Below are 28,000 nucleotides of genomic sequence, written 5' to 3'. Positions count from 1 at the left end.
CCCAGGGGCCAGCGGAACAGACCTGGGGCCCCAGCTCTGGGGCTTGGGCGTCGCTGCCTTGGCGCGTGGAGCCACGGAGCCCTGCAGGAACGACAGGCTGGCCCCGCCAGTCAGCACAGGCAGCCGGCGAGCAGGCAGGTGGAGCTCTCGCCCCGCGCCAGCCCCTCTGTGGTCTCAGCAACCGTTTGCATTTCCTGAAACCGGATCTCGGTGTCAGAGCCACCGTGGGCGGGCGCCTCAGCCATGGCCCTGCGAAAGGAGCTGCTGAAGTCCATCTGGTACGCCTTCACCGCGCTGGACGTGGAGAAGAGCGGCAAGGTCTCCAAGTCCCAGCTCAAGGTGAGGGCACTCGGGGCCCAGGGAGGCTGGCAGACACCCACGGGCCCCACCGCCCAGCCCGGCGTGAACACTGAACTCTCGGCACCCAGCCATCGAGAGGCCCGGGCGTGGAGGGGGCCAGTACTGGGTGGCTGCTGCCCACTGTCCGGGGAGCAGGGGCGGTGCAGGGCCATCGCCCAGAGCCTGCCCCTCTGATGTCGGGATGTTGAGGCGGCATCGTGGTTTCTGAGGGCCACGGGCCAGGTGACGTCCGAGACTCCGTGCGATGAGTACACATCGCCCCGGAGTCAAGCTTGGGCACGTACCCTGCTCCTCCCTGCTGCTTCCTCCTGCCTTTGAAGAGAGACAGTTAGCTAATGCTTGTCAGTCACTTCCGCGGCGAGAGGTTTACAGAGCCTTTCCCAGTCCAAACTGGCCGCTGGGTCTCTTCTGGCAGAACAGCTCCTCGGAAGCCTGCCTCCCAGCGGGACTGAGCTGGGAAGGGCATTATGCTGATGCCTACCTCCCCCTCTCCTAACTCTCCCTCCCCCTCCCCCCACTTCGGGTTAGAGAACTGTTGCCTTAAGCTTTGAGACCTCAGGTAGGAAGGGGGTGGAATCTGAGCCCGGGGAGAGCCATCGGTGATTGCCCTAAGGTTCGATGGCCCTAGACAGTGCCTGGTAGGCCCAAGGGTTTCTCTCCTTCCTTCGTCCAGTCCTGTGGGGATGCTGTCTTCTCCACCCTGGTGAGTGGGCAAGAAGCAAGACCCTAGGCCTGTGATTTTTCAACCCATGTGCTGCAAGAATTGTTAAAACATGCAATGCCTATTTTGTCAGGAGCACTGACCTCTTTGCCCTTAGATTTCCAAATAAAAAAATAACAACAGCCAACACCACAATAGCCGTCCGGTGTGAATGAATCAAAATTATACCTGCCCTGGCCAGTTTGCTCAATGATGAGAGTGTTGGCCCACAGACCCATGAGTCTTGGGTTCAATTCCCAGTCAAAGGCATGTACCTTGGTTGCAGGTTCAATCCCAGTTGGGGTGCAAGAAGGAGGCTACCTTCCTTTCACGCTCTCAATGGAAAAAATGTCCTCGCTCCTTGAGTGAGGAATTTTTTTTTAATTTGAACTTTTTTGTGTGTGTCAGATTGGCAGAAAATATATTTTGGTGTGCCACAGAATTTTAGTAATTACGTGTGCCGTGAGATGAAAAGGGTTGAAAACTGCTGCCCTAAACTATTAGAACCAGGGAACAGTGGGAGACGGGAGCAGGGTAGGCCTCAACTCTCTGGACCTGCCTTAGGGGCTCATTCATTCACTCGGCAAATATTTACTGATCACCAGCTATGTATCTGGCATGAGGCTAAGGCCCTAGATTCCTGGTGTCTCCTCTGGGCACTCCCAAATAGGGGTGTAGCCTCAAGGAAATCTCCATTCTTAATGACCAAGGTAGGAGGTGCCTAGAAACCGGAGATGAATGGAACTGGGTAGGTGTTATCCCCATCCTCATTCCAACCGCCTACACTGCTGATGTTGGAGGCAATGTCACTGGCTGTCCCAAACTGGTCCTGTCCCGTAACCTAACCCTTAGCCAGCCTGTGAGCAGCCAATGAATGATTCCACGATGCCTTTGATCGCCTGGGAGAACAGCGCTACTGGCAGGTTCTTCCCTATAGTCTACTTCAATTCGTTTATTGCCACTCATGTCATCTAGCGGGGTCTTCAGTTTAGACAGAAGAAATGCAGGTCATCCAAAATCCATCTCTTCTTGAGCCTCTGTCTTGGCCTCTAACCAGGCCAGTGGCTGCTCCCCACCCCACAGGTTGAATATTTGCAGGGACGATTCCATGGGAAGCTTGCCTACTTAAACTGTTTGCTGTCTGTACAATTCAAACTGAGCCCACAGCAGCCTCTTTGGTCACACGAGGTCAATGTTGGATTTCTCCCTCCACACGCCCAAAAACTGGCTCACTCAGGGAACCTGGGCTGGCTGTGAGAGTCTCCCGCAGGTGGTGGATGGGGCATAAATATGGAGCCCGTGCCATCTGAGGTGAACCCTGGAATGGGAGGAAGTAGTGATAGTGTTGGGGGTGGGGATGCCGGAAAGGCAAGAGAGCAATAGAGAAGTGGTCAGAAGGTGGAGGAAGAAGCAGATGAGAGAGAGATATCCAACCTCTCCCCCTTTTTTTTCCTTTTTAAAATTAAATCTTTATTATTGAGATTATTACAGTTGTTCCTCTTTTTTCCCCCATAGCTTCCCTCCACCCGGTTCCCACCCCACCCTCTGCCCTTACCCTCCCCAACCCACTGTCCTCATCCATAGGTGTACGATTTTTGTCCGGTCTCTTCCCGCACCCCCCACGCCCCTTTTCCCCACCAAGAATAGTCAGTCCACTCCCTTTCTATGTCCCTGATTCTATTATATTCACCAGTTTATTCTGTTCATCAGATTATTTATTCACTTGATTTTTAGATTCACTTGTTGATAGATGTGTATTTGTTGTTCATAATTTGTATCTTTACCTTTTTCTTCTTCTTCCTCTTCTTAAAGATACCTTTCAGCATTTCATATAATACTGGTTTGGTGGTGATGAACTCCTTTAGCTTTTTCTTATCTGTGAAGCTCTTTATCTGACCCTCAATTCTGAATGATAGGTTTGCTGGGTAAAGTAATCTTGGTTGTAGGTTCTTGCTATTCATCACTTTGAATATTTCTTGCCACTCCCTTCTGGCCTGCAAAGTTTCTGTTGAGAAATCAGCTGACAGTCGTATGGGTATTCCCTTGTAGGTAACTGAGTTTCTTTCTCTTGCTGCTTTTAAGATTCTCTCTTTGTCTTTTACTCTTGGCATTTTAATTATGATGTGTCTTGGTGTGGTCCTCTTTGGATTCCTTTTGTTTGGGGTTCTCTGAGCTTCCTGGACTTGTAAGTCTAGTTCTTTCACCAGGTAGGGGAAGTTTTCTGTCATTATTTCTTCAAATAGGTTTTCAATGTCTTGCTCTCTCTCTTCTTCTGGCACCCCCAAAATTCGGATGTTGGTACACTTGAAGTTGTCCCAGAGGCTCCTTACACTATCTTCATATTTTTGGATTCTTTTTTCTTTTTGTTTTTCCGGTCAGGTGTTTTTTGCTTCTTCATATTTCAAATCTTTGACTTGATTTTGCGATCCTCTAGTCTGCTGTTGGAACTCTGTATAATATTCTTTATTTCAGTCAGTGTATGCTTAATTTCTAGTTGGTCCTTTTTCATAACCTCGAGGGTCTCACTAGATTTCTTGAGGGTCTCACTAAATTTATCAGCGGTTTCTAGAAAATTCTTGAAAAACCTTATAACCGTGGTTTTGAACTCTATATCCAGTCGTTTGCTTTCCTCCATTTCTATCATTTGTGACCTGTTTCTTTGTCTCTGCATTTTTTATGATTCCCTGTGTTGATAGAGTGGCTTTCTGTGCTAGGTGTCCTATAGGGCCCAGTGACTCAGCCTCCCCAGTTACCTGAGGTGGACACTCTTGGTGCACCCCTTTGTGGGCTTTGTGCACAGTCTTGTTGTACTTAAGCCTTGATTGTTATAGGTATCACTGGGAGGAATTGACCTCCAGGCCAATTGGCTGTGAGAATCAGCTGTGTCTGCAGTGGGAGAACTTCTGTGCTGGAGAAACCCTTCTGGGACAAGACTTGCTTCAGTGGGGCTTTAGTACTCACTGAGTCTGCTCCCTGAGTGTGTCCCTTATGGATCTGAGGAGTTGTAATCTGGATGGTCCCACTCTGACCACTGGGTACACTGGCTCTTGGGTCTAAGGAGGTGCTTGGGCCTGAGGCTACCCAGAAGGAGCTATGGAGAGATCTGCAGATTCCTCTTCTTTGTTTGGGGTTTGGAGGTGCCCAGATGAGGCCCAGCTGTGAAGCAATGCAAGCTGCTGTGGGGCCTTGGGCCTTCTTTTGGAAGTTCTGGGTCTCTCTGACCCAGCTGCAGTTTGTTAGGTAATTTTCAGATTGCAAAGGGCATATGCAAAAGCCTCTGCTTGCCGCTTGGGTGGGGCGGGGTCTCAGGGGATCAACAGGGCAGAGCAAACAGCTATGGCTGACCCTCAGTCCTACCCTAAGAGGCCCTGCATTTCAGTGTCCCGGTAATCGCTGCAAGCACCTCTGAGAGAAAGCCGCCCTTGAGTTCCGACCAATGCCAGACAGTCCCGTTTCTCCCCATATTAGTCTGGGTCCCCAGAGACTCGCCCGGAACTGGAGTTCAGAGCAGTCGGGAGCTTGAGACTCCCTCCCGATTGAAAAAGACAACCATGTCCTCAGTTGCCAGCCCTTTCCACGTGCGCCTCCATACCTGTGCACTTTACTTCCGCACCTCCTGAGTCTCAGTGTGCTTTTCTCTTTCCTTCTAGTTGTAGAATTTCCACTCAGCCAGCCTTCCTGTGGTTCTGGATGATGTCCGTTTTGTCTTTTAGTTGTATTTTTGAAGTGGTTGTTTGAGGCAGCAATTTCCGGTGCTTACCTATGCCGCCATCTTGGTTTCACCACCCACCCTCTCCCCTTTAAAAAAACTTGGGGAGAAGGGATAAGTTGGGGGTAGCATCTCCTCACTAAAACTGCCCCTGGGCTGGGAGTCCTTGGTTGGAACCAAGCAGGAAAACTGCACCAGCCAGAGCAAGCTACATGTGTCTGTGAAGTCGGCACTTCTGCTCTGATGTGTTGGTAGAAGGGCTGCCACTGACTGTCCTGGGCAAAGCCATGATGAGGCCAGAGGGAAGAGGAAGAACAGCAGGTCCTCTGAACAGCCCAAGGGGTCAGGAGTGTTTTCTCTGGAGAAGAGAAGGCTGGGGGCGAGATCAGATGAGTTTTCCTCTCTTTGAATTCTTTTAGAAAGTACAGTGCTCTTTGTCCAGTTGGGTTGAGAACACTGAAAATAGAGCAATAGGGCCCGGCCGGCGTGGCTCAGTGGTTGAGTGTCGACCTATGAACCAGGAGGTCATGGTTCGATTCCCGGTCAGGCCACACACCCTGGTTGTGGGCTCGATCCCCAGTGCGGGGTGTGCAGGAGGCAACTGATCAGTGATTTTCTCTCATCATTGATGTTTCTATCTCTCTCCCCCTCTTCCTTCCTCTCTGAAGTCAATTTTTTAAAAACTAGAGCAGTAGGAATGACATTTCCGGATTGGGGTTGAGCTTAGAATTTCTCGGGGGTTGAGGGCTGAGTTTTTGGAGGGTCCTCAGAACCTCCTTCCCTAAAGAGCTTTAGGAGCAAGTAGCCCTGACAGGGCTGCAGGGAGGGTCCCTTGGGGAGGCTGGGCTTCCTAGTGGCCACACCCGCTTCCCTAGGGAGCAGCTTTGGTTTTAGGCCTAATGGGGGACCCATTGAGAATTTGACCCCGACTGCCAGGCCCACAGTGAGGGGCCTAGGATTGGGGGTGTGGGTGGAACATCATGTCTCTGGCTGATGAGGATCTTAGGCGGGAGCCGGCCTACCACGTCCCCTTGGCTGACAGGAGCCGGGAAAGGCAGGGAGGGCGAACTGGGGCCTCCCTACTTGGCTCGGGGAGGCTCTTGAGCCTCCAGTCGGCACTCAGGGTAGTCCTAGAGCTCAGTAGGGTTGCTTGCCTCCTCTAGAGAGAGACAACACCTTCTTGGTGGAGGGGAAGTTAAGAACAACTCCAGGAATCTGCTGGCGTGAGGTCATCAGCTTTGCCCTGACCTCTACCAGCTGCTGGTCTCCTCAGGCTGGAATGCGGAGGAGGGGGAGGATGGCTTAATGGTAAACCACTCGATGCAAAGTCACGTAGTTGTATACCTGTATCACTCCCCAGCTGGGTGACCTGGAGAATCACCACTGTCTCTGGACCTCCAGTTTCTCATCTGCAAAGTCCTAGGGTTGAACTGGGGATCACTAAGCTACCCAGCTAGCAACCTACAAAAATTAATGTGAACAAAATGCATCAAATAGGTGAAACTGAGCCTTGAGGCCGGCTCTCCTTCCCTCTTCGGAGGGAGCCTCTCTTCCCTTTGATGCCCACACCCAGTCCTTCCAGCCCCTTCTTGCTCTCAGCAGGCACACAGCTCTGGCCTTTTAAAATTCCCAGTGCTCCTCCCTCATGGTAGCAGCTAAACTTTAGTACACGCTGGTTGAGAAAAATACATTCAGTAACTCTTAAAAAGATCTGCATATTTTTAAAAAATCACTTAGCACCTAGATACGTGTAAAGACTGTAGGCCATGAGGAGGGAGGAGGGGAGAGTGGCCATTCAGTCTTTCTGCAGTCATTGCTTGGTGCTTTTACGGGTCCTCACAGCCCCTGTATCTGCATCTACTCCTGAAGGCTGGAAACTACAGAACCGTGGGCATGGCAGCAGCCCCGATCCCTGCACTTGAGCTCTGAGGGCACTCCAGAACCACATGCCTCCAGAGGAAACAGTGAATAAATGAAGCCTGTCCAAGGTCAATGGCTGCCAGCCCAGAGGTCAGGGCTACCTGGGTGGGTGGGGGAACCTGTGGGAGTTCTCTCTGAGGGAGGCCACATGGCAGCCTGTGGACTGCAGACACCTGGACCCCACCCCAGGAAACTCTGAGTCAGTAGGCCTGGGCAGGCCCAGCATATTTCAGTTTCACCAGCTCCCCAGACGATTCTGATGCTCAGCCAGAGCCAGCGTAGCCTAGAGATCGAGAGCAGGCCTTGACGTGCTCTTCTGCAAAATGAGCGCAGCGAGCGTTCCTGCCTCGGGGCTGAGGACTGACGGCTCCTGCTGGCCCCATCCCGGCCATTTCCTTTCCAGCACGACCCTCTGGCCACACCTGCTCCCCGCCCAGCCCCCACCGCACCAGGCACCGGAAGCCTGGCAGTCTGAGGTCTGCTGAGCTCTCTGGGGAGAGGCCCTGAGCCCCGAGTGTCTGGAGCCTTTAATTCCTCCTTGTCCTGACTCCTGACAGCTCATGGGGATCAGGTCCTCTGCCCTGGGCCCCTCAGATTCCACTGGCAAAAGGTACAGGTGAGAAAGGTAGGTCTTAGAGGAGGACAGTGTGGGCCAATAGACCAAGGAGATAAGCATGTGCTGCTGTGTGGCAGGCTCTATCCTGGGGTGGGCGGGGTTTGTACGTTATTTCCTTGAGCGCCCTTTTTAGAGATGAAAGTAGGCCCGGTGAGGTTAGCTTGCTCAGAGAGATTCAGTCCATTCTGTTCGGCTTTTGTATTTTTTCCTCTTCTCCCCATGAAGCATTTAGGTTCATTCAACAGATTTATTGCATGCACTGTGTGCCAGCCCAGTGATGCGGCCGTAAGACAAACAGAGCTAACCCCAGCCCTTGTGCTACCACTGCAGGCAGAGAACATGATAAACGAGAAAAGTAAAAAGGCATCGTCTGATGGAAGCTGATACATGACTGGGAGGAAATTAAAGTAGAAATGGGGATAGGAGTGTGGGGGTTTCCACTGATTTTTTTTTTTCTTTTAGAGAGAGTGGAAGGGAAGGAGAGGGAGAGAGAAAAAGAGAGAGAAACACTGATGTGAGAGAGGCATATCGATTGGTTGCCTCATGCATACACCCCGACTGGAGCAGGGGATGGAACCTGCAACAAAGGCACTCACCCTTAACTGGGAATCGAACCTGCGACCCTTTGATTGGGCTAATGTTCTAACCACTGAGAAACACCACCAGGGCTAGATTTTTTTTTTTTCTATGTACAAATCTATAATAATAAAAGTGTAACATGCAAATCAACCAAACGGGGGAACAGCAGAACAACCGACTGGTCGACCATGCTATGACACGCACTGGTGCCAGGCCAGCCAAGGCGGGTGCAATGAGATTGGTCAGGGGGCACTTCCATCACCTCATGCTCCCCCTGCAGAGGGAGGCCCAGGCCACCCTCTGCAGGGCAATCGATCAGGGAGTGAGGGGGGGGGACTCTGTGGAACCTGGGAACCAGGGGTCTATGGCAGCAGACGTGGGTAGTGCCAGGCCAAGGTGGGTGCGGGTGGGGGCCAGGGCTGTGAAGTCGGCAGCCAGGGGAAGGAAGGCCTACCCTTGCACGAATTTCGTGCATCGGGCCTCTAGTAAATATATAAGGTTGAACATATGAAATTGCTGACCTCTGATGTTTTGACCTACCAAAATAGCCGCTTGGTAAGGCTCAACCTCATCTTTGCACACATTTGTTTTACAAACATTTTATCCCACAGCTTACTTTTTCACCTGCCCATATATTGCGCTTAGCTTTCTATGTCTGTTTATACAAATATACTAATAAAAAATGGCTCACAGCCATTGTTAAACAATGCACTATGCACCTTCCTTCGGGGGTTTGGAATTAAGAGCGACTCCAGTCCAGGAATAGGCACCAGGCACTGTGCCAACAAGCTCTTCCTTAGAAAAACCCTTGTGGAGCAGGCCCCCTTATGGCCCTCCCAGAGAGGACGAAGGCCTTGGAGAAGTTAAACTACTTGCCCAGGCCTGCAACTCCAGTGCCTTCCCCTCCTGAGGAAGCCTCAGGCTGTCGCCACCTCTTCACATTATAAACAGCGGCCTCAGGCCTCAGTGAGCGCATCTGTGGGTTGGATGAGAGGAAATGCTGGGCTCACTCTCATCGATAAGTTTGAGAGATCCTTCCCCCAGGAAGACTACCAATTCACACCTCCCAAGTAGGGCATTCAAGTCTCCTTTTCTCCACAGCCGCCTCAGGACTTCGTCTGGCTAGTCTTTGTGTCTATGTCAATTTGTTCGTAAAAAAGCTCACTTTTGCTCTGGCTGGTGTTGCTAAATGGCTAGAATGTCAGCCCATGCAGTTTCAATCATTCATGGTGCCTGTGGGAGGCAACCAATCGATGTCTCACATCAGTGTTTCTCTCTCTCTCTCTCTCTCTCTCTCTCCCTCCTTTTCCCCCTTCCACTCTCTAAAAATCATGGACACAGACAATACAGTGGTGGGGCGGTGCATGGTAGAGGGGTCAATGGGAAAAACAAACAAATAAAGGGGCCCTGACTGGTTTGGCTCAGTGGATAGAGCATTGCCCTGGGGACTGAGGGGTCCCAGGTTCGATTCCGGTCAGGGGTATGTGCCTTGGTTGCGGACACGACCCCAGTGGGGGGTGTGCAGGAGACAGCTGATCGATGTTTCTGACTCTCTGTCTCTCTCACTTCCTCTCTGTAAGAAATCAATAAAATATATTTTTAACAAACAAACAAAGGGGACATCTGTAATACTTTCAACGATAAAGATAAATTTAAATAAATAAATAACAAAAATCCACGGAAAACGTGTCCTCTGGTGAGGATGAACAACAATACAAACTGCACTTTCGATACAGGAAGGGAACTGCCATTTGCTCCGTGCAGACCTAAGCCTGGCACTCCAGCCTCACAGCCATGGCAGGCGTTATCCCGTGTTACTGACACCAAAGCTTAGGCTCAGAGTGTGAAGGCGTTTACCCAAGGCCCCACCCCCACCCCATGCCCGCCACTGGAGTGTAGCGCTTTGGCTGGGCTATGCAGGGAGCTTCTTAAAGCCGTGCTTTAAGAGACTTGAAGGAAGGTAAGGAGGCAACAGGTGGAAATATGTAAAACTCTTAGAGTAACGTGTGTCTCTCCAGAAGTGGATATTTCTCTCGTGTTAGTCACCCTGGGGTGTAAAGGGCATTGAGCCAGTGGCACCTCCTGGACTGGGGATTGGTGTCCTGTGATCACAGATGGATTAGTCATGTTTTCTCTGGGTATAAATGATAGAAACCCAACTCAAGATAACTAAAGGAAGATGTTTTTTACTGGCTCACCTACCAGAGCTCTAAGCATAGCACTGATGTCAGGCATGGCTGGATCACGTTCTGAAATGATGACTCTCTTTATCTCTTGATTCTGCTTTTTTCACTGATGGGTTTATTTGTAAGCAGGCACTTCCCACAATGGGACAAAGATGTCAGCTGCACCTAACTTAACAATTCCATGGAAAGGGTATACCTGTTTTTCACCAGAGGAAGCAAAAATCCTAGGGCTGATTCTCATTGGCCCAGTTTGGTCATGTGCCCTTCCTTGAAGCAATCATTGTGACCTTGATGTGCCCACCCTTGCAGACAGGTGGGGTAGGGGTACAAATGGTCAATAGCACAGATACTGGGAATGGGGGAGAGGTACTTCTCAAGGGAAATCAAGTCTCTATTATCAAAATAGGGAGAGGGCAGAGTTCATGAGGAAGAAACTTCTGCTGTCCTCTAGAACAAGAGAAGGCGAAACCAAAGATGGCATGTGAGATCATTCGAAGAGTGTGGGAAAGAGGGTTTGGGTGGGGATCAGGGATGGCTCCCCAGAGGGAGGTTAGGGGAAAGAAAACACGCTCTGCTGAGCCCCCCAACATCCCACTTTGCCAAGTTGAACCTGAGGCCCAAGAACATTGGGGAGAAGTCTCAGTCCTTTCTGTCCTCCTGTCAGTCCTCCTGTCACAGGAGAGAATAGAGAAACGAAGACTGGGCACGCATGCCCTCTGTAGATGTTGCCAGCTCTGCCTCGGAGGAGTCGATTCCCAGGTTAACTGGTGGTGGAGTCGGCCATGAGATAAGCACTTACCGGCTGCCTGTGGCGTGCAGGGGAAAGCACCTCATGCCGTGGCTGGCACGTAGTAGGTGTGCGCAGTGACTGGTCGTTTACGCTGTGTGATAAGCGCTACAGCAGAATTACCTCAAGGCACCCCCCCACACCCCGATTTCCTGGTTCAGACTTCATCCTCTTGTGTCTAATATTATGGGTTTGTTAAGCAACCCCTGCTTCCCCTCCATACCGTTATGGCCTTCACCCCTTCTAGGCCTTGTCCTCACATCTGTCCCCCACAGACCACTTTCAGGACGCTCCTCTGAGCCCTCTGCAGCTCCCCTCCATCTCTACCGGGCCGGGGCCTGGAATCGCACACCGCCTATGCCTGCGGCAGGGCACACCTGGGTGCCAGGCAGGCTGCAGCCCGAACACAGAGTCTCTGGTGGGAACCGACCAGGCTGGGGCTTCTGCCCTGGGTGACAGGCCGTCTCCCTGCCGACAGCCCGACATCGCAGGAAGTGCTTGGGCTTTGGGGCCTGCAGAGCTGTGTTTGAATGGCAGGCTCTCGCTGCGGTGGTGCCTCGAGCCTCCGTGTCTTTGCCTGAAAGAGGACAGACCCCCCTCCCTACGCAGTGGCTCAGAGCGAGGCTGCCGGGGTTGATCCCAGCTCTGCCAGCTCTCTGACCTTGGGTGGGTTACTTAATGTCTCAGGGCCTAGGTTATGGTTTGTAATCCCTAAAATGGGGATAGTAACTGTTATTATGGGGGTTAAGTGAAGTATATGTAAAGTGCTTAGCTCAGTTTTTGGTGCAGAGTGAGTATTTGTTTTAGGTTTTTTGTGCTTGTTTTTTGAGGTATGATTGACATTTAACATTAGTTTCAGGTGTGCAATGTGATGATTCACTATTTGTACATACAGGAGACCCTTGAGCACGGGTTTGAACTGCATGGGTCCACTTATATGGGGGTAGTTTTCAACAGACATACCTTCAGCTTTCCCTATCCGCCGGTTTTACATCTGCACATTCAACCATCTGTGGGTCCGTCTCTTCAGTCCGTGGCTGGGGTTCCAATAGCGAGGGCCGACTGGATGCTTTGTGCTACTCCATGTGACAGAAAGGACTTTAGCATCTGCGGAACTGGGTGTCCGCGGGGTCCTGGAAACAATCCCCCGCAGATACCGAGGGACAACTGTAGTTACGCTTTTAAAAAAGCTTTTTAATGTTTCTTTTTAATTGATTTTAGAGTGTCCACCAGTTTAGTTCTCTGCCCCCACTGCCACCCCCTGTTCCTGATCACCTCCACCCTCAACAGTTCTGTTGCCTCCCATAGGTACCCCAAGTGGGGCTCAAACCCACAACCTGGGTATGTGCTGAGAATCGAACCCACAACCCTTCAGTGTACAGGGCGGCACTCCAACCCCTGGGCCAGGGCTGTAGTTAAGTTTGTGAGGAATCAAAAGTTATATTTGGATTTTCGACTTTGTGGGGGTGGAGGTGGGGGTATTGCTGTTCCTAACCCCACGTGGTTCAGGGTCAACTGTACTGGGAAATGACCACCACAATAAGTCTAGTTAAAATGCATCACCACGTGTAGGTACCAAAAAAGGTTTTTTCTTGTGATGAAAACTTTTATTTATTTTTTTTTAACTTTTTTTTAAAAAATATATTTTATTGATTTTTTACAGAGAGGAAGGGAGAGAGATAGAGAGTTAGAAACATCGATGAGAGAGAAACATCGATCAGCCGCCTCCTGCACATCTCCTACTGGGGATGTGCCCGCAACCCAGGTACATGCCCTTGACCAGAATCGAACCTGGGACCTTTCAGTCCGCAGGCCGACGCTCTATCCACTGAGCCAAACCGGTTTCGGCGTGATGAAAACTTTTAATATTTACTCTCTTAGCAACTTCCTTATTTATTATTTATTTTTATTTTTTTGCTGTTGTTAAATATATGTTTATTGATTCCGGAGAGGAAATGAGAAGGGGAGAGAGATAGAAACATCAATGATGAGAGAATCATTGATCGGCTGCTTCCTGCACACCCCACACCAGGATCGAGCTCGCAACCCAGTCATGTGCCCTAACTGGGAATAGAACCGTGACCTCCTGGTTCATAGGTCAATGCTCAACCACTGAGCCACGCCCGCCGGGCTCTTTTTTATTTCTTAATCATTTATTTATCAAATCGTTCCTTTATCAAGAGAACTATTCCTTAGCTCAGTGATGGCGAACCTATGACACACGTGTCAGAGGTGACACGCGAACTCATTTTTCTTGGTTGATTTTTCTTTGTTAAATGCCATTTAAATATATAAAATAAATATCAAAAATATAAATGTTTGCTTTACTATGGTTGAAAATATCAAAAAATTTCTATATGTGACACGGCACCAGAGTTAAGTTAGGGTTTTTCAAAATGCTGACACGCCGAGCTCAAAAGGTTCGCCATCACTGCCTTAGCTCATATATCCCTGTTTCGTATTCAGGAGCACAGCTCAGTGACAAACTTCCATGGAAGTCAACCCAAAGAAATTCCTTACACTCCAAGGTCACGTGGCGCTCTGAGAGATGCCAGCTTCTTCATCTCCTCAGACTCTTCCCTGGAATTACAGTTTCTGTGGGAATCTGCAAATGCCTTCTTTCTTGGTTCCCCCACAGCAAACTCCCAGAAAGCTGCAGCCCCCAGGGACACAGTGATCGCTCCAACAATGTGCAATCGCAGACGCCTGGCCAGAAGGCCACGCATCTGGTCTCCTCAAAGCCCTGGAAGACATGGTAGCTCTTTTCCTCAGCTCCAACCTCCTTCCTGCTGGAGAAATGGACTCTTAGCAGCTTGTAAATATGCAATACGGTGCTATTAACTGCCGTTATCACGCTGGACGTTGCACCCCGTGACTGGTTTTATAGCTGGAAGTTTGTAACTTTGACCCCTTCACCCATTTTCCCCACCTGCTCTCCCTACCACTGGCAACCACCGATCTGTTCTCTGAATCTATGAGGGTTTTTTATGGTTGTTTATTTGTTTTAGATTCCACATATAATTGAGATTATACATGTTTGTTTTTCTCTGACTTACTTCACTTAGCATCCATGTTGTGGCAAATGGCAAAGATCATTCTTTTTTATGGCTGAATAATACTCCATTATATATGGGTGTGTTTCAGTTATGATTGAATTGCATGACGAGTGCAGAGGACCTCCCCAGGGTGGGGAAGGGGACAGAGGTGGGGGCTGTCTGTGGGCCCGGTCTGGGTGGGGGTGCAGGGCGGCTAACTGGCCCTCTGTCTCAGGTGCTGTCCCACAACCTGTACACGGTCCTGCACATCCCCCACGACCCCGTGGCTCTGGAGGAGCACTTCCGCGACGACGACGATGGCCCGGTGTCCAGCCAGGGATACATGCCCTACCTCAACAAGTACATCCTGGACAAGGTGGGGCCCAGCGGGGGGTCACCTCTACCTCTCCCCACTTCCCAGCCAGCACCCCAACACATGTCCTCCCCTACAAGCTCCCGCTTCTGTCCCCTCTGTACCTCTCCCATGTCCATCCTTCACTTCCCAGCCACTCACCCCTCCTAGCCCCCCTGAGCTCACCTTGGGTCTCCCTCAGCTCTCTCCTAGCCTCCGCCCTTCCCATAGCTTCCCGCCCCATCCCTGCTGAGGCCCACCTCCAGCTTCAGGCTGTAACCTGTACAAAGAGCTCTCCAGCTCCCCCTCCGCTGTCCCCCCTGCTCCTCCTGTCACTGTCTTCTCAGGTTCTTCTTGACTGTCCACCCCCCCCCCCCCAGGGCCTTCCTTCTTTCTCCTCTGGGCTAAGGGAACTTGGGTGGGTGTGGATATGTGTGTGTAGGGGGGGGGGGGGGCGGGGCGGTCAGGGTGCTTGGAACCAGCTAGTCACCTGGTAATCAGCTCAGGGATACCTCAGTTAGAGGGGGACTTGGCGGGTGGGGAGCAGGAGAGTAGATGACCCAAGAAACCAGCTGGAGCCTGGTGGGGGGTAGAGCCAGGCCAGGTGGCCTCCTTAACTGACCTCAGGCCTGGGGGCAGGTGGAGGAGGGGGCTTTTGTTAAGGAGCACTTTGATGAGCTGTGCTGGACCCTGACGGCCAAGAAGAACTACCGGGCGGGTAGCAACGGGAACAGCATGCTCTCCAATCAGGATGCCTTCCGCCTCTGGTGCCTCTTCAACTTCCTGTCTGAGGACAAGTACCCTCTGATCATGGTTCCCGATGAGGTGAGGGTGATGGCAGCCCCAGGGACTGCACCAGTTGAGGACAGGCCTCAGCCACGCCATGAAGGAAGCCCAGTGGCCTTTGTACTTTCCCACATCCCCTTTCTTCTCTGTGTTCCCATGCTGATACCTGCTCCACCCCGCTACCTGTGGGCACCCCCAACCGCCCCTATCAGAACACCTGTGCCTTCTCCCAGGAGAAGCAAAACCACACTTCCTCAGACCCTGCCGGCCTCACAGCTGGAAAATGACCTGTAATTCTATTTACACAGAGGTGTGAATGCCAATACATTACTGGGCATTTAAAACAAAAACATTTAAGACCAGATGCAGGATTTGAGGACCGTGGCCCTGGGAGAAGGTGTGCTATGATGGGGAGGGAGACCCTTCTAGGACCTCTCTCATTACTCCTGGTGGACAACTGCATCTGACCTGGCTCCAGATTTCCCCTCCTGCTACAGTACAGGGAGCGCAGGGGCAGGCTCAGCGCAGGACCAGGGAGGTCTCCTGGGAGTAGAGGCCAGGCATACACCCTCCCTCCTCAACTCATCAGTGAGGTCAGGGCACGGCCCCCTCCTCCGTCAACCTGCCGCCCTCTGCTCTCCACCCTCTCCCATCCGCTCAGCCTTCTCCCGCCCTCTAAGCCCTCTTGGCTGTGAGGGTGTCAAGGTGAACTTAAGTCTTTGGATTAGAGCAAACGGGGAGGGTCCTCTGTGTTGACAAGAAGTACTCACACATCTGACTGCTCTCAGATTTGTATCCTCGCTTCTGTTTGTGGGAACATTGAGGGGAGCCACCTGAGCCCTGAACTGGCGCACCCCGCCCCAGTCCCAGCTGAGACCCGGGGTTTCCCAAGAAGCTGCTGGGGCAGGAGAGGGACGTGTGTCCATCTACACACACCGAGGTTGGCAGCCTTGCCAGGCCCTGCCAGTCAGGGCAGGCGGCCTCCCAGAAGGCTGCTTGCTGCTGTGATCAGCACACAGCGTGAACCAGCTGCAGCAGGATGTACCCCAACCACCACTTCCGGTTCCTCCCCAACAGGTTTCCTGTCCCTGCCCTGCTTACCCCAGCGTCAGGCCCCTCGCCCTCCCATAAGGGAGGGCCCCCAGGGTTGGGGCTCAGAAGAGGGCTCACATGGGATTCAGGAGATCCGAGTCAAGTTCTGGCGGCCACTAACTTGCTGTGTGATTTAGAACAAGTCACTTCCCCCTTTTGTCATCTGCTAAGTGAGGGTGCTGGATGAGAGGGCTCCTGCACCCGCTCTGATATGTTCTGTAACCTGCTGCCTCTGCCCGCCCCTACCTAGCCCCTACCTAGCCCATAGCGCCTACCTTCGCCTGCCCTTCGTTTAAGGCAGGAAGGACTGGGACTGTAAGTTGGGGAAAGGGAGTGGATGCCTGACTTGGGGTTGGGACCCCAGGATCCCCTCCCAAATCTCTACCCTGGTTCACCAGTTTAGTTCTCTGCCCCCACTCCCACCCCCCTGTTCCTGGCCACCTCCGCCCAGGCTCTGGGAGCCAGGTGGGGAGCGCCCCCTAGTGTGGGCACCAGCAACACTGCCTGCGCAGTCACAGGCCTTCTCCCCCTGCAGGTGGAGTACCTGCTGAAGAAGGTGCTCAGCAGCATGAGCTTGGAGGTGAGCTTGGCGGAGCTGGAGGAGCTGCTGGCCCAGGAGGCCCAGGCAGCCCAGACCACCGGGGGGCTCAGCGTCTGGCAGTTCCTGGAGCTCTTCAACTCCGGCCGCTGTCTTCGCGGCGTGGGGCGGGACACCCTCAGCATGGCCATCCACGAGGTCTACCAGGAGCTCATCCAAGACGTCCTGAAGCAGGTCAGGCCACGCTGGCAACAGGGGAGGACGCCAAGGAGGAGTGACGGGGGGCAGTGAAGCCTCTGACTTTGCCCTGTCTGGCAGGGCTACCTGTGGAAGCGAGGGCACCTGAGGAGGAACTGGGCGGAACGCTGGTTCCAGCTGCAGCCCAGCTGCCTCTGCTATTTTGGGAGTGAAGAGTGCAAGGAGAAAAGGGGCACCATCCCACTGGACGGGCAGTGCTGCGTGGAGGTAAGGGGCGCGTACCTCGGGGCCCAGAAGGCCTTCCATGGGGTGTGAGGGCAAGAGGCTCAGGAGGGCGAGTGGAGAAAAGCCAGTGACTATTTTTGCTTAGATGTGTGTCACCCAAATATACCTGGGTGTCTCAAGGCCATTCTCATCCATGTCAGGTGTGTTGTTGTTGTTTTTATTTAAAAAAAAAAAAAAAAAAAAAAACCTGCAACACGACGGATGTGCCTTAGTGGATGGAGCATGCCCCATGGGCCAAAAGGTCCCAGATTCGATTCCTGATCAGGGCACATGCCTGGGTCGTGGGCTGGGCTCAATACCCAGTAGCAGGTGTGCAGGAGGCAGCCCATCGAAGTGTCTCTCTCATCCATATTTCTATCTCTCTCCCTCTCCCGTCCTCTCTGAAATCAATAAAAAAAAAATATTTTTTTAGCCTTAGCTGGTTCGGCACAGTGGATAAAGCTTTGGCCTTCAGACTGAAGGGTCCCGGGTTTGACTCCCGTCGGGGGCACATTTCCGGGCTGCGGGCTCCACCCTTAGTGGGGAGCGTGCAGGAGGCAGCCAATCAATGATTCTCTCTCATCATTGATGTTTTTCTCTCTCTCTCCCTTCCCCTTCCTCTCTGAGGTCTCTCTCTCTCTCTCTCTCTCTCTCTCTCTCTCTCTCTCTCTCTCTCTCTCTCCCTTAAACCTGCAGTCATTGGTGAATAATGTGGCTTTTGCTAAAGATTTCAGAGGAGGCGGCTTATGTCTCACACTACCCAGCAAAACCTCAAAATCCTCTTTAAAGGTCTTTCTCCTTCACCCAAAGTCCATTCCCTTTGGCAACTCGTCACCTCCTTGTCCTTTCTCCACACTCCTCTCCTTTCCCCCTTCCCCTCCCTTCCCCTCCCTGGCTGTGTCCATTATTATTTTAGAGCAAGCATGTCAAACTCGAAGGCTAACACGGGCCAAATAAGCAGTTTAAGTTTATGTGGGCCGCAAAAAACCAAAAGCTTCAATTTTCATAGAAACGTAGTTTTATTTCGATAGAGACATGCTGAATACAAAGGGCTGAAATAAGTGAGTCATCATTAACATAAAATAACAGAACTTTTTAATCAAAATTAATTTTTTTTCTTGAACACTAACTTACCGGACACTGAATAACTGCACAAATTAATAAGTGAAACGCAAATAAACCTATTTTTCTTGTTCTCCAAAAACGAAATATTTCCTGTTGTGCACACCAAACTAGTCAGTCCAAGACTAGTGACGTGACAATCGGCTGCTAAAATATTCGCTGCTAGTGTTAGTGGAAATGGTACGTCTGTGCGTGAGGCGCATAAGGGAAAATGAATGCAACATGATTATAGTAATCAGTCATTAGCAAACATTGTAGTTAGTTATTAATAACTAGAGGCCCGGTGCACAGATTTGTGCACGGGTGGGGTTTCTCGGCCTGGCCGGGGATGGGGCTGATAAGGGCTATCGTGCCCAGTCCCAATCGGGGCTGATTGGCGCCGGCCAGCCAGGGAGGGGGACCACAGGAGGTTGGGCCGGCCACGGGAGGTTGGTTGTGGGAGTGCACTGACCACCAGGGGGCAGCTCCTGTGTTGAGCATCTGCCACCTGGTGGTCAGTGTGCATCATAGTGACACAGTTGTAACGGTCACTTAAGTATTTATTTATTTATTTATTTATTTAATATGTATTTTTATTGAATTCAGAGAGGAAGGGAGAGGGAGAGAGAGATAGATACATCAATGATGAGAGAGAATCATTGATTGGCTGCCTTCTGCTTGCCCCCTACTGGGGATTGAGCCCACAACCTGGGGCATGTGCCCTTTACTAGACTCGAACCTGAGACCCTTCAGTCCACAGGCTGACGCTCTATCCACTGAGCCAAACCAGCCAGGGCTAGGCTTTTATATATATAGATTATGTATAACAGGATATTGTAAAAATTAAGTTACAAAATTTTTATTAAAATGTTTCTTACATACTGTTATATTGGCTGGGCCACAAAAATATTCGTTGTGGGCCACATGCAGCCCATGGGCCATGGGTTTGACATGCTTGTTTTAGAGGTTTAAAATAAAAAGTTTTTTTTGATTTGGTTTGGTTTTTAAATTAAAATTTTTTTAATTAATTTCAGAGAGGAAGGGAGAGGGAGATAGATAAAAACATCAATGATGCCCTAACCGGTTTGGCTCAGTGGATAGAGCATCCGCCTGCGGACTCAAGGGTCCCAGGTTCGATTCCGGTCAAGGGCATGTACCTTGGTTGTGGGCACATCCCCAATAGGGGGCGTGCAGGAGGCAGCTGATCGATGCTTCTCCCTCATTGATGTTTCTAACTCTCTATCCCTCTCCCTTCCTCTCTGTAAAAAATCAATAAAATATATTTTTTAAAAAATAAATTAATTAAAAAAAATAAAAACATCAATGATGAGAGAGAATCATTGATTGGCTGCCTCCTGCAGGCTCCACACTGGTAACTGAGCCCACATCCCAGGCATGTTGCCTGACTAGGAATTAAACCGTGACCTCCTGGTTCATAGGTCAATCCTCAACCACTGAGTCATGCCAGCTAAGCACAAAAAGTTTTTTAATAGTAGGAAAAATATATGTATAACATGAAATTTGCCATTTTAACCATTTTAAGTGTACAATTCAGTAACATTAAATAGAGTCACAGTGTTGTGTAGCCATCGCCATCATCTGTTTCCAAAACGTTTTCATCATCCCAAATAGAAATTCTGTACCCACTAAGCAATAACTCATCCTCATCCTCACCCACCCCTCCTTTGTCTCCATGAATAAGTATTCTAGGCACTTCATATAAGTGGAATAGTACAATATTTGGGTTTTTTGTGTCTGGCTTATTTCTCTTAGCATGTTTTCAAGGCTCATCATGTTGTGGCATGGATCAGGAATTCATTCCTTTTCATGGCTGAATAATATTCCATTATAGATATATGACATTTTGCTTCTCAATTTATTTGTTGACTAGAGGCCCGGTGCATGAATTTGTGCACGGGTGGGGTTTGACCAGCCCGCCCCCAATGGGAGCCCATCAGGGGTGGGGCTAGCTGGGGGGAGGGACCACAGGTGATTGGCTGGCCGGCCCTGCCCCTGATTGGGGTGTTGGGGGGCCGATCGTGGGTGGGGCTGGCAGGGGGGGAGGGGCCATGGGAGGGCTCCAGGGAGTGTCCAGCCCATCTTGCTCAGTCCCGATCGGCCAGACCCCAGCAGCAAGCTAACCTACTAGTTGGAGCGTCTGACCCTGGTGGTCAGTGCACGTCATAGCTAGCAGTTGAGTGGCCTTAGCATATCATTAGCATATTATGCTTTGATTGGTTGAATGGATGAACGAATGACCAGACACTTAGCATATTAGGCTTTTATTATATAGGCTAGGCATTGGGTTGTTGCCATCTATTTGCTATCCTATATAATAAAAGGGTAATATGCAAATTGACCCTAATGGGGGAATCACTGGTCACTATTACGTGCACTGACCACCAGACGCTCAATGCAGGAGCTGCCTCCTGGTGGTCAATTCGCTTCCACAGGGGGAGCACTGCTCAGCCACAAGCCGGGCTAACAGCTGCGAGAGCAGCGGCAGTGGCGGGAGCCTCTCCCACCTCCTCAGCAGCGCTAAGGATGTCTGACTGCAGCTTAGGCCCACTTCCCATGGGGAGCATGCCTAAGCCATCAGTCGGACATCCCCCAAGGGCTCCCAGGCTGCCAGAGGAATATCTGACTGCCAGCTTAGGCCCAATCCCCTGGGAGGGGGCCTAAGCCGGCAGGTGGACATCCCCTGAGGAGTCCTGGACTGCGAGAGGGCACAGGCCGGGCTGAGGGACTACCCCCTACCCTCCCTGAGTGCACAAATTTTCATACACTAGGCCTCTAGTTGTGAATAATGCTGTTATTAACACCCATCTACAAATTTCTGGGGGGAGATGTGTTTTCATTTCTCTGAGTAAATACCTAGGAGTAGAATTGCTGGATCATAGGGTTATTCTATTTAACTTTTAGAGGAACAAACTGTTTCCCATAGTGGCTGCGCCTGCTTACATTCTTACCAGCAGTGGATGAGGGTTCTAATTTCTCCACATCCTCACCAACACTTGTTATTTTACATTTTTTTTTAATTAAATCTTTATTGTTCAGATTATTACATTTGTTCCTTTTTTTTTTCCCCCCATAACTCCCCTCCTCCCAGTTCCCGCCCCACCCTCCGCCCTCACTCCCCACCCACTGTCCTCATCCATAGGTGCACGATTTTTGTCCAGTCTCTTCCCACATCTCCCACACCCCTTTCCCCCCCAAGAATAGTCAGTCCATTCCCTTTCTATGTCCCTGATTCTATTATAATCAACAGTTTATTCTGTTCATCAGTTTATTTATTCACTTGATTCTTAGGTTCACTTGTTGATAGATGCATATTTGTTGTTCATAATTTGTATCTTTACCTTTTTCTTCTTCTTCCTCTTCTTAAAGGATACCTTTCAGCATTTCATATAATCCTGGTTTGGTGGTGATGAACTCCTTTAGCTTTTCCTTATCTGTGAAGTTCTTTATCTGACCTTCAATTCTGAATGATAGCTTTGCTGGATAAAGTAATCTTGGTTGTAGGTTCTTGGTATTCATCACTTTGAATATTTCTTGCCACTCCCTTCTGGCCTGCAAAGTTTCTGTTGAGAAATCAGCTGACAGTCGTATGGGTATTCCCTTGTAGGTAACTGAGTTTCTTTCTCTTGCTGTTTTTAAGATTCTCTCTTTATCTTTTGCTCTTGGCATTTTAATTATGATGTGTCTTGGTGTGGTCCTCTTTGGATTCCTTTTGTTTGGGGTTCTCCGCACTTCTTGGACCTGTAAGTCCATTTCTTTCACCAGGTGGGGGAAGTTTTCTGTCATTATTTCTTCAAATAGGTTTTCAATATCTTGCTCTCTCTCATCTTCTGGCACCCCTATAATTCTGATGTTGGTACGCTTGAAGCTGTCCCAGAGGCTCCTTACACTATCCTCGCATTTTTGGATTCTTTTTTCATTTTGCTTTTCCGGTTGGATGTTTTTTGCTTCCTCGCATTTCAAATCATTGACTTGATTCTTGCGCTCCTCTGGTCTGCTGTCGGGCGTCTGTATAATATTTGTTATTTCAGTCTGTGTGTGCTTAATTTCTCGTTGGTTCCCCAATATAAGATCGAGGGTCTTATTAGTTTTCGTGTAGATCTCATTAAGTTTATCGGCAGCTTCTAAACAGTTCTTGAGAGACCTTAAAAGTGTGGTTCTGAACTCTATTTCTTCCATTGACAATTTTGTCCTGTTTCTTTGTCTCCGCATTGTGTTATGCTTCCTTGGTGCACCCCCTAGTGGTCTTTGTTCGCAGTCTTATAGATAAATCTTGATTGTTGTAGCTAATTCCAGGGAGGGTTTGACCTCCAGGCCAAGTGGCTATGAGAATCAGCTGTGTCAGCAGTGAGAGAACTTCTGTCCTCTAGGGAGGTGCTAATCTAGCCTTTGCCTGAGGCTATCCGGCAAATGCCTCTGTGCAGGGCTTGGGCGGGGCGGGTCGCACAGGATCAACAGGGTGGGCCGGAGAGAGCAGTTATGGCGGCTCTCAGTCCTGTCCCCAGGGGCTCTGCCTCTCTGAGTCCCAGCACCCGCTGCAAAGCTGGGAGAGAAAGCTGCACTCGTTCTGACCGAAGCCAGACAGTCCCGCTTCTCCCGTTTGAGTCTGGGTCCCTAAAGACTCGCCCGGATCTGGTGCTCAGAGTCTGCGACTCCCTCCCGATTGAAAACAACAACCGCGCCCTCCGCCGCCAGCCCGCTCCACGCACTCCGCACCTCAGAATTTGACTTCAGCACTGCGCCTCCTCTGAGTGTCCGTATGCGTTTCTCTTTCCTCCTAGTTGTAGGACTTCCACTCAGCCAGCGTTCCTGTGGTTCTGGGTGATGTCCGTTCTGTTTTTTGGTTTCACTTTTGAAGTAGTTGTTCAAAGCAGCAAACTCCGGCGTTAACCTATGCCGCCATCTTGGTTCTCTACATTTTAAAAAATTATTATAGCCACCCTAGGCCAGGGGTCCTCAAACTACGGCCCGCGGGCCACATGCAAATACAAATATTGTATTTGTTCCCGTTTTGGTTTTTTACTTCAAAATAAGATATGTGCAGTGTGCATAGGAATTTGTTCATAGTTTTTTTTTTTAAACTATAGTCCGGCCCTCCAACGATCTGAGGGACAGTGAACTGGCCCCCTATTTAAAAAGTTTGAGGACCCCTGCCCTAGGCTCTGTCCATTTTTGTCAAATGAGGAAACAGGTGTCACTGTGGAAAGAACACAGATCTAGGCAGAAATCCCCACTCCACCACTAACAGGCAGTGTGAACTGGGCAAGCTCTGGGCCTCCCAGAGCCTTGGTTTCCTTCTCTGTAAAGTGGAGATAATGATGCCTGGCTGACAAGGTTGTCTGGGAGGAGTGAATAAAATCTTGCATATAAAACACCAGTACAGACTCTACAACATAAGAAGCGCAACATGTAGTAACTATTATTTTCCACTAGGGTGTAGCTCAGCAGGGAGGGATTTGGTCTGTGAGGCACACATCAGTATCCCAAATGCCTGAACAATGAGTGGCACTCAGTAGACACTCCAAAATATCCGTGAAATAGATGACTGGAGAAGATTCTGGATAGTGAGGACCCGGTCACTGGAGGTGTTCAAGCATGACCTGCATGAGCACCGAGTGGCGACTAGATGCTAGGCCCTGCGGGGAGATACCAAGATGGAAACAGCCCACTCCCCTTCAAAGAGCAAGGTCTACAAGAGCTGTGAGGACACACGTAGCCCCAGAACTAACTCCAAGCTGGCACACAGGCTCCGGCAAACAGAGTGGGAGGGTGGCCAGGGAAGATGGTCAGCCAGGAGGGGCTGGGGCTGGGGCTGGAGCTGACCCTGACCTCAGTGAGGCCAGCCTGCCTGGACACCTGCCCTCTCCCAGGTGCTGCCTGACCGCGAGGGAAAGCGCTGCATGTTCTGCGTGAAGACGGCCTCCCGCACGTACGAGATGAGCGCCTCGGACACGCGCCAGCGCCAGGAGTGGACCGCTGGTGAGTTGCTCACGGGGTGGCCTGGGTCTGGCTGGGCCTCGGTCGCCTCATCTGTGTAACGCGGGTGATGACACTTTGCCCAGCGGGAGGCTGGAGGCGACTCCAGCGACTCCTAAGGTCCCTTTCCAGCAGCGGGCCACCTCGAGCCGCCCCGCCTCGGGCTCGCCGCCTGCTGACTCCCTCCCGCTCCCTTCGCAGCCATTCAGATGGCCATCCGGCTGCAGGCCGAGGGGAAGACATCGCTGCACAAGGACCTGAAGCAGAAGCGGCGCGAGCAGCGGGAGCAGCGGGAGCGGCGCCGGGCCGCCAAGGAGGAGGAGCTGCTGCGGTTGCAGCAGCTGCAGGAGGAGAAGGAGCGGAAGCTGCAGGAGCTGGAGCTGCTGCAGGAGGCGCAGCGGCAGGCGGAGCGCCTGCTGCAGGAGGAGGAGGCGCGGCGCCGCAGCCAGCACCAGGAGCTGCAGCAGGCGCTGGAGGGCCAGCTGCGCGAGGCCGAGCAGGTGAGGCCGCTGGGGGCGGGGCCTGTGAGGGCTACGACTGGGTGGAGGGTGCAGGAAACTGGCAGCGGGGTGGCTGAGGGAAGAGAAGGTGTGAGGTGGGGCTTGAGCCAACGGATGGGTGGGGCCGGAGCCGCTAAAGACCACGTCATTAGGGATGAACTTGGATTCGGGTTGGAATTGATGACACTAGCCTTGATCTGAGTTTACAATGAAGACTTGATCTGAGTTTACAATGAAGCCAATTTGGGGAATTCAGGATGGGTGGAAGGGGGGATGAAAGCGGGGGCGTACTCAGCGTGTGGGGGCCATGAGGGTTAGGATTGAAGAGATCTAGAACTGGACTCAGACACGTGCGTTCATTCCCAGCGCTGCCTCTTCGGAGCCCTGGCATCGCAGGCAAGGTACTCAGCCTCTCTGTCCCTCAGTCACTTACCAGTGGCTTGTTGACTGCAGAGGGCTGGTGAGGATCACATGAGAAAGAGTTGTCATAACAATTATTCTAATTATAGTCACTCCCTTCCCAGCACCAGCCTTCATTATAACACATTATGTTATCACATATAATAGTAATGGTTAAGGCTGGTGCTAGGAGCATCAGCTCGCTGATGGTTATCTGGCCTGGCCAGGCTCTCAGGAAGGGATCAAGTGAGGAGAGCTGACATGCAGGAACTCCCCAGACTCTCTCCTGGAGAGAACTAGTGGGGCCAGCCTAGCAGGACGCTGGGGAAAGGGCGCCCGCCCGCCGCCTCCCTGCCCTGGGCCCCCCTGAGCTGGCTCCGCCCCTGCAGGCCCGGGCATCCATGCAGGCTGAGATGGAGCTGAAGGAGGAGGAGGCTGCCCGGCAGCGGCAGCGCATCGAGGAGCTGGAGGACATGCAGCAGAAGCTGCAGGAGGCTCTGCAACTGGAGGTGAAAGCTCGGCGGGACGAGGAGGCCGTGCGCCTGGCCCAGACCAGGTAAGGCTGAGGGACCTCGGACTCCCCTCCCCGGCTTCCCGCCGCCCCGCTTGCTGAGCGCCTTCCGGTGCCTGGGCTCTGGAGACGACTCAGTGCGCCCGGCCGGCCGCAGGCTGCTGGAGGAGGAGGAGGAGAAGCTGAAGCGGCTGATGCGGATGAAGGAGGACCAGGAGCGCTACATCGAGCAGGCGCAGCAGGAGAAGCAGGAGCTGCAGCAGGAGATGGCCCTGCAGAGCCGCTCCCTGCAGCTGGCCCAGCAGCAGCTGGAGGAGGTGCGGCAGAACCGGCAGAGGGCGGATGAGGACGTGGAGGTGAGGCCTGCGGTGGGATCGGCGGTGACTGGCAGAGTGAGAGCGGGAACCTCCGATCCCCACCCCCCACTCCCACCCCCCACCCCACCCCCCGCCTTTTCTCAAACCCTGGTTTCGTCCCCCTCTGGCTGTGACCTTGGAGAATTGCCTGACCTCTCTGAGTTCAAGTCCCTCATTGGGGAATGGGGACTGGAAATAGCATTGTTATGAGATTGAACGAGATAATAGGTGGTACAGTGGGGCCTTGACTTACGAGTGTCCCGACTAACGAGTTTTTTGAGATACCAGCTGTCTCTCGGCCGATTTTTTGCATTGAGTTGACAGAGTAATTTGAGTTAACGAGCTCCTTAAGGAGGTCGGTCTCGGAACGAATTAGACTCCTAAGTCAAGGCCCCACTGTATTTCATATGTAGTAAGGGATGAAGAAACTTTAGCTGTTATTTTTATCATTACTATTAATCTGGGCAAAATTTTTCCTCCTTCTCTTCCAAGATCCTATTTTGCTATCCCTGTATTTTGCATCCTCTCCTTGAAGCACAAATCTCTGTGGAAGAAAAGTTTTATATTTTGATGTTTTGTTCTTATTAATAGTGTTTATTTTATTTTCCTTTGTTGGCTTGCATGGTCATCATAAAAAAAAATTCACACACAAAAATATGGAAAGGAAAAGTTCCTCTACGACCCCACCCCCTGCGGCTAAGGGCGGTGAACATCGGAGCAGAGGCTTGTACACTAGCTCCCGAGAGGCGGTGGGGCAGGGGTGTCAGGTCGGCGTGTGTCCCCGGCCAGTCACTTAACCTCTTCTGCACTTGTTTGTGGTTAACGTCTGCTCTGGGGGTTGAATACGATAATAAATATACTTAACACATCTTGGCCGCTTAATAAACGGAAACTATAATTATGGCTATTTGCAACCCTGTGGGAGGGGTCTTATGAGTCCCCTGAAATTGGATACCAACTCTGTATGTATACCTCACTCTGTGAATACGCATGAGTTCTCTGAGGAGCCGGTCAGCAGCCTTGGTCACATCCTAAGGGGCCTGTGCTCCTGTAACGGTCAAGACACCCTGTCTTGGATAGTGGCTCTGACCCCTCCCCACTGGCTGTGTCGTGTCCCGCAGGCCGCCAAGCGGAAGTTGCGCCAGGCCAGCACCAACGTGAGACACTGGAATGTCCAGATGAACAGGCTCATGCATCCAATTGAACCTGGAGGTGAGAGCGGGCTAGACCTCGGCGCTCTCCCCGGAGTGAGGAGGGAGAAGGGAGGGCGAGGGGCGCCTCCAGACCTACAGAGCCTGCAGGGCTGGAGGCCAGAAGGTCCTCCTCCCCAGGGCTGGGGCCAGGCCTGTCAACCGCTCCCTTTCGCAGTACCTTTCTCCTGACTCACGCCTGCCTTTTCTCTGCCAGACAAGCGTCCCACCACCAGCAGCTCCTTCACGGGCTTCCAGCCCCCTCTCCTTGCCCGCCGCGACTCCTCCCTGAAGCGCCTGACCCGCTGGGGATCCCAGGGCAGCAGGACCGCCTCACCCAGCACCAGTGAGCAGCAGAAGTCCCTCAACGGTGGGGATGAGGCTCCCATCTCGGCTTCCAGCCCTCAGGAAGATAAACTGGACCCAGAACCAGAAAACTAGCCTTTGCTAGCCTCTTTCCCCCCAACCTCATGCCCACCAGGACCTGCCACAGCTGGCCTGTGGGTGACACTGGCCCCTGCAAAGAGGGAGCTGAGGACCTGGTGTCAGGGGCCGAGGCCCTCCAACCACGAAACAATCCGGAATGGAACCTAGTTTATTTTTGCCATCAGCCCCAGGCCCCAGGCCACTAAGGCTGCCTGGGATGTTGATCCTTGAGAACTTGATCCTGTGCCTTAACCCCAAGGATCCTAGGCCCTGGGCTGGAAAAGAGTAAACAAACAAGCCAGGGGCCATGAGCCCCAGACTGCCACCAAGTTGTGGAGGCACATTTCCAAATAAAAACTTCTTGGAGTGAATTATTGATCAGGTCTGCTGTCCATTCTTCC

At 51.6% G+C, this 28,000-nt stretch overlaps 1 protein-coding gene across 2 annotated transcripts; it reads left to right on the top strand.

The window, feature by feature from the left end:
- The first annotated feature begins 9 nt into the window (after nt 1–9).
- On the top strand, nt 10–27,970 carry DEF6 (DEF6 guanine nucleotide exchange factor). Of its 2 annotated transcripts, none has more exons than XM_059701906.1 (11): nt 10–339; nt 14,128–14,268; nt 14,884–15,069; nt 16,658–16,894; nt 16,979–17,125; nt 24,112–24,220; nt 24,419–24,717; nt 25,506–25,672; nt 25,785–25,983; nt 27,105–27,195; nt 27,391–27,970. In XM_059701906.1, the coding sequence occupies exons 1-11, from the start codon at nt 244–246 to the stop codon at nt 27,612–27,614; spliced, it is 1,896 nt and encodes a 631-aa protein (XP_059557889.1). In that variant the 5' UTR covers nt 10–243; the 3' UTR covers nt 27,615–27,970. The 2 variants fall into 2 exon arrangements, with proteins under 2 accessions (XP_059557889.1, XP_059557890.1); XM_059701907.1 differs by lacking the exon at nt 10–339 and adding an exon at nt 13,502–13,612.
- The last annotated feature ends 30 nt before the right edge of the window (nt 27,971–28,000 follow it).

Source organism: Myotis daubentonii, chromosome 6, assembly GCF_963259705.1.
Source record: "Myotis daubentonii chromosome 6, mMyoDau2.1, whole genome shotgun sequence".
Classification (NCBI taxonomy): domain Eukaryota; kingdom Metazoa; phylum Chordata; class Mammalia; order Chiroptera; family Vespertilionidae; genus Myotis; species Myotis daubentonii.
The sequence above is the reverse complement of the archived record's forward strand: the minus strand, read 5'-3'. Positions and strand labels throughout refer to the sequence as shown.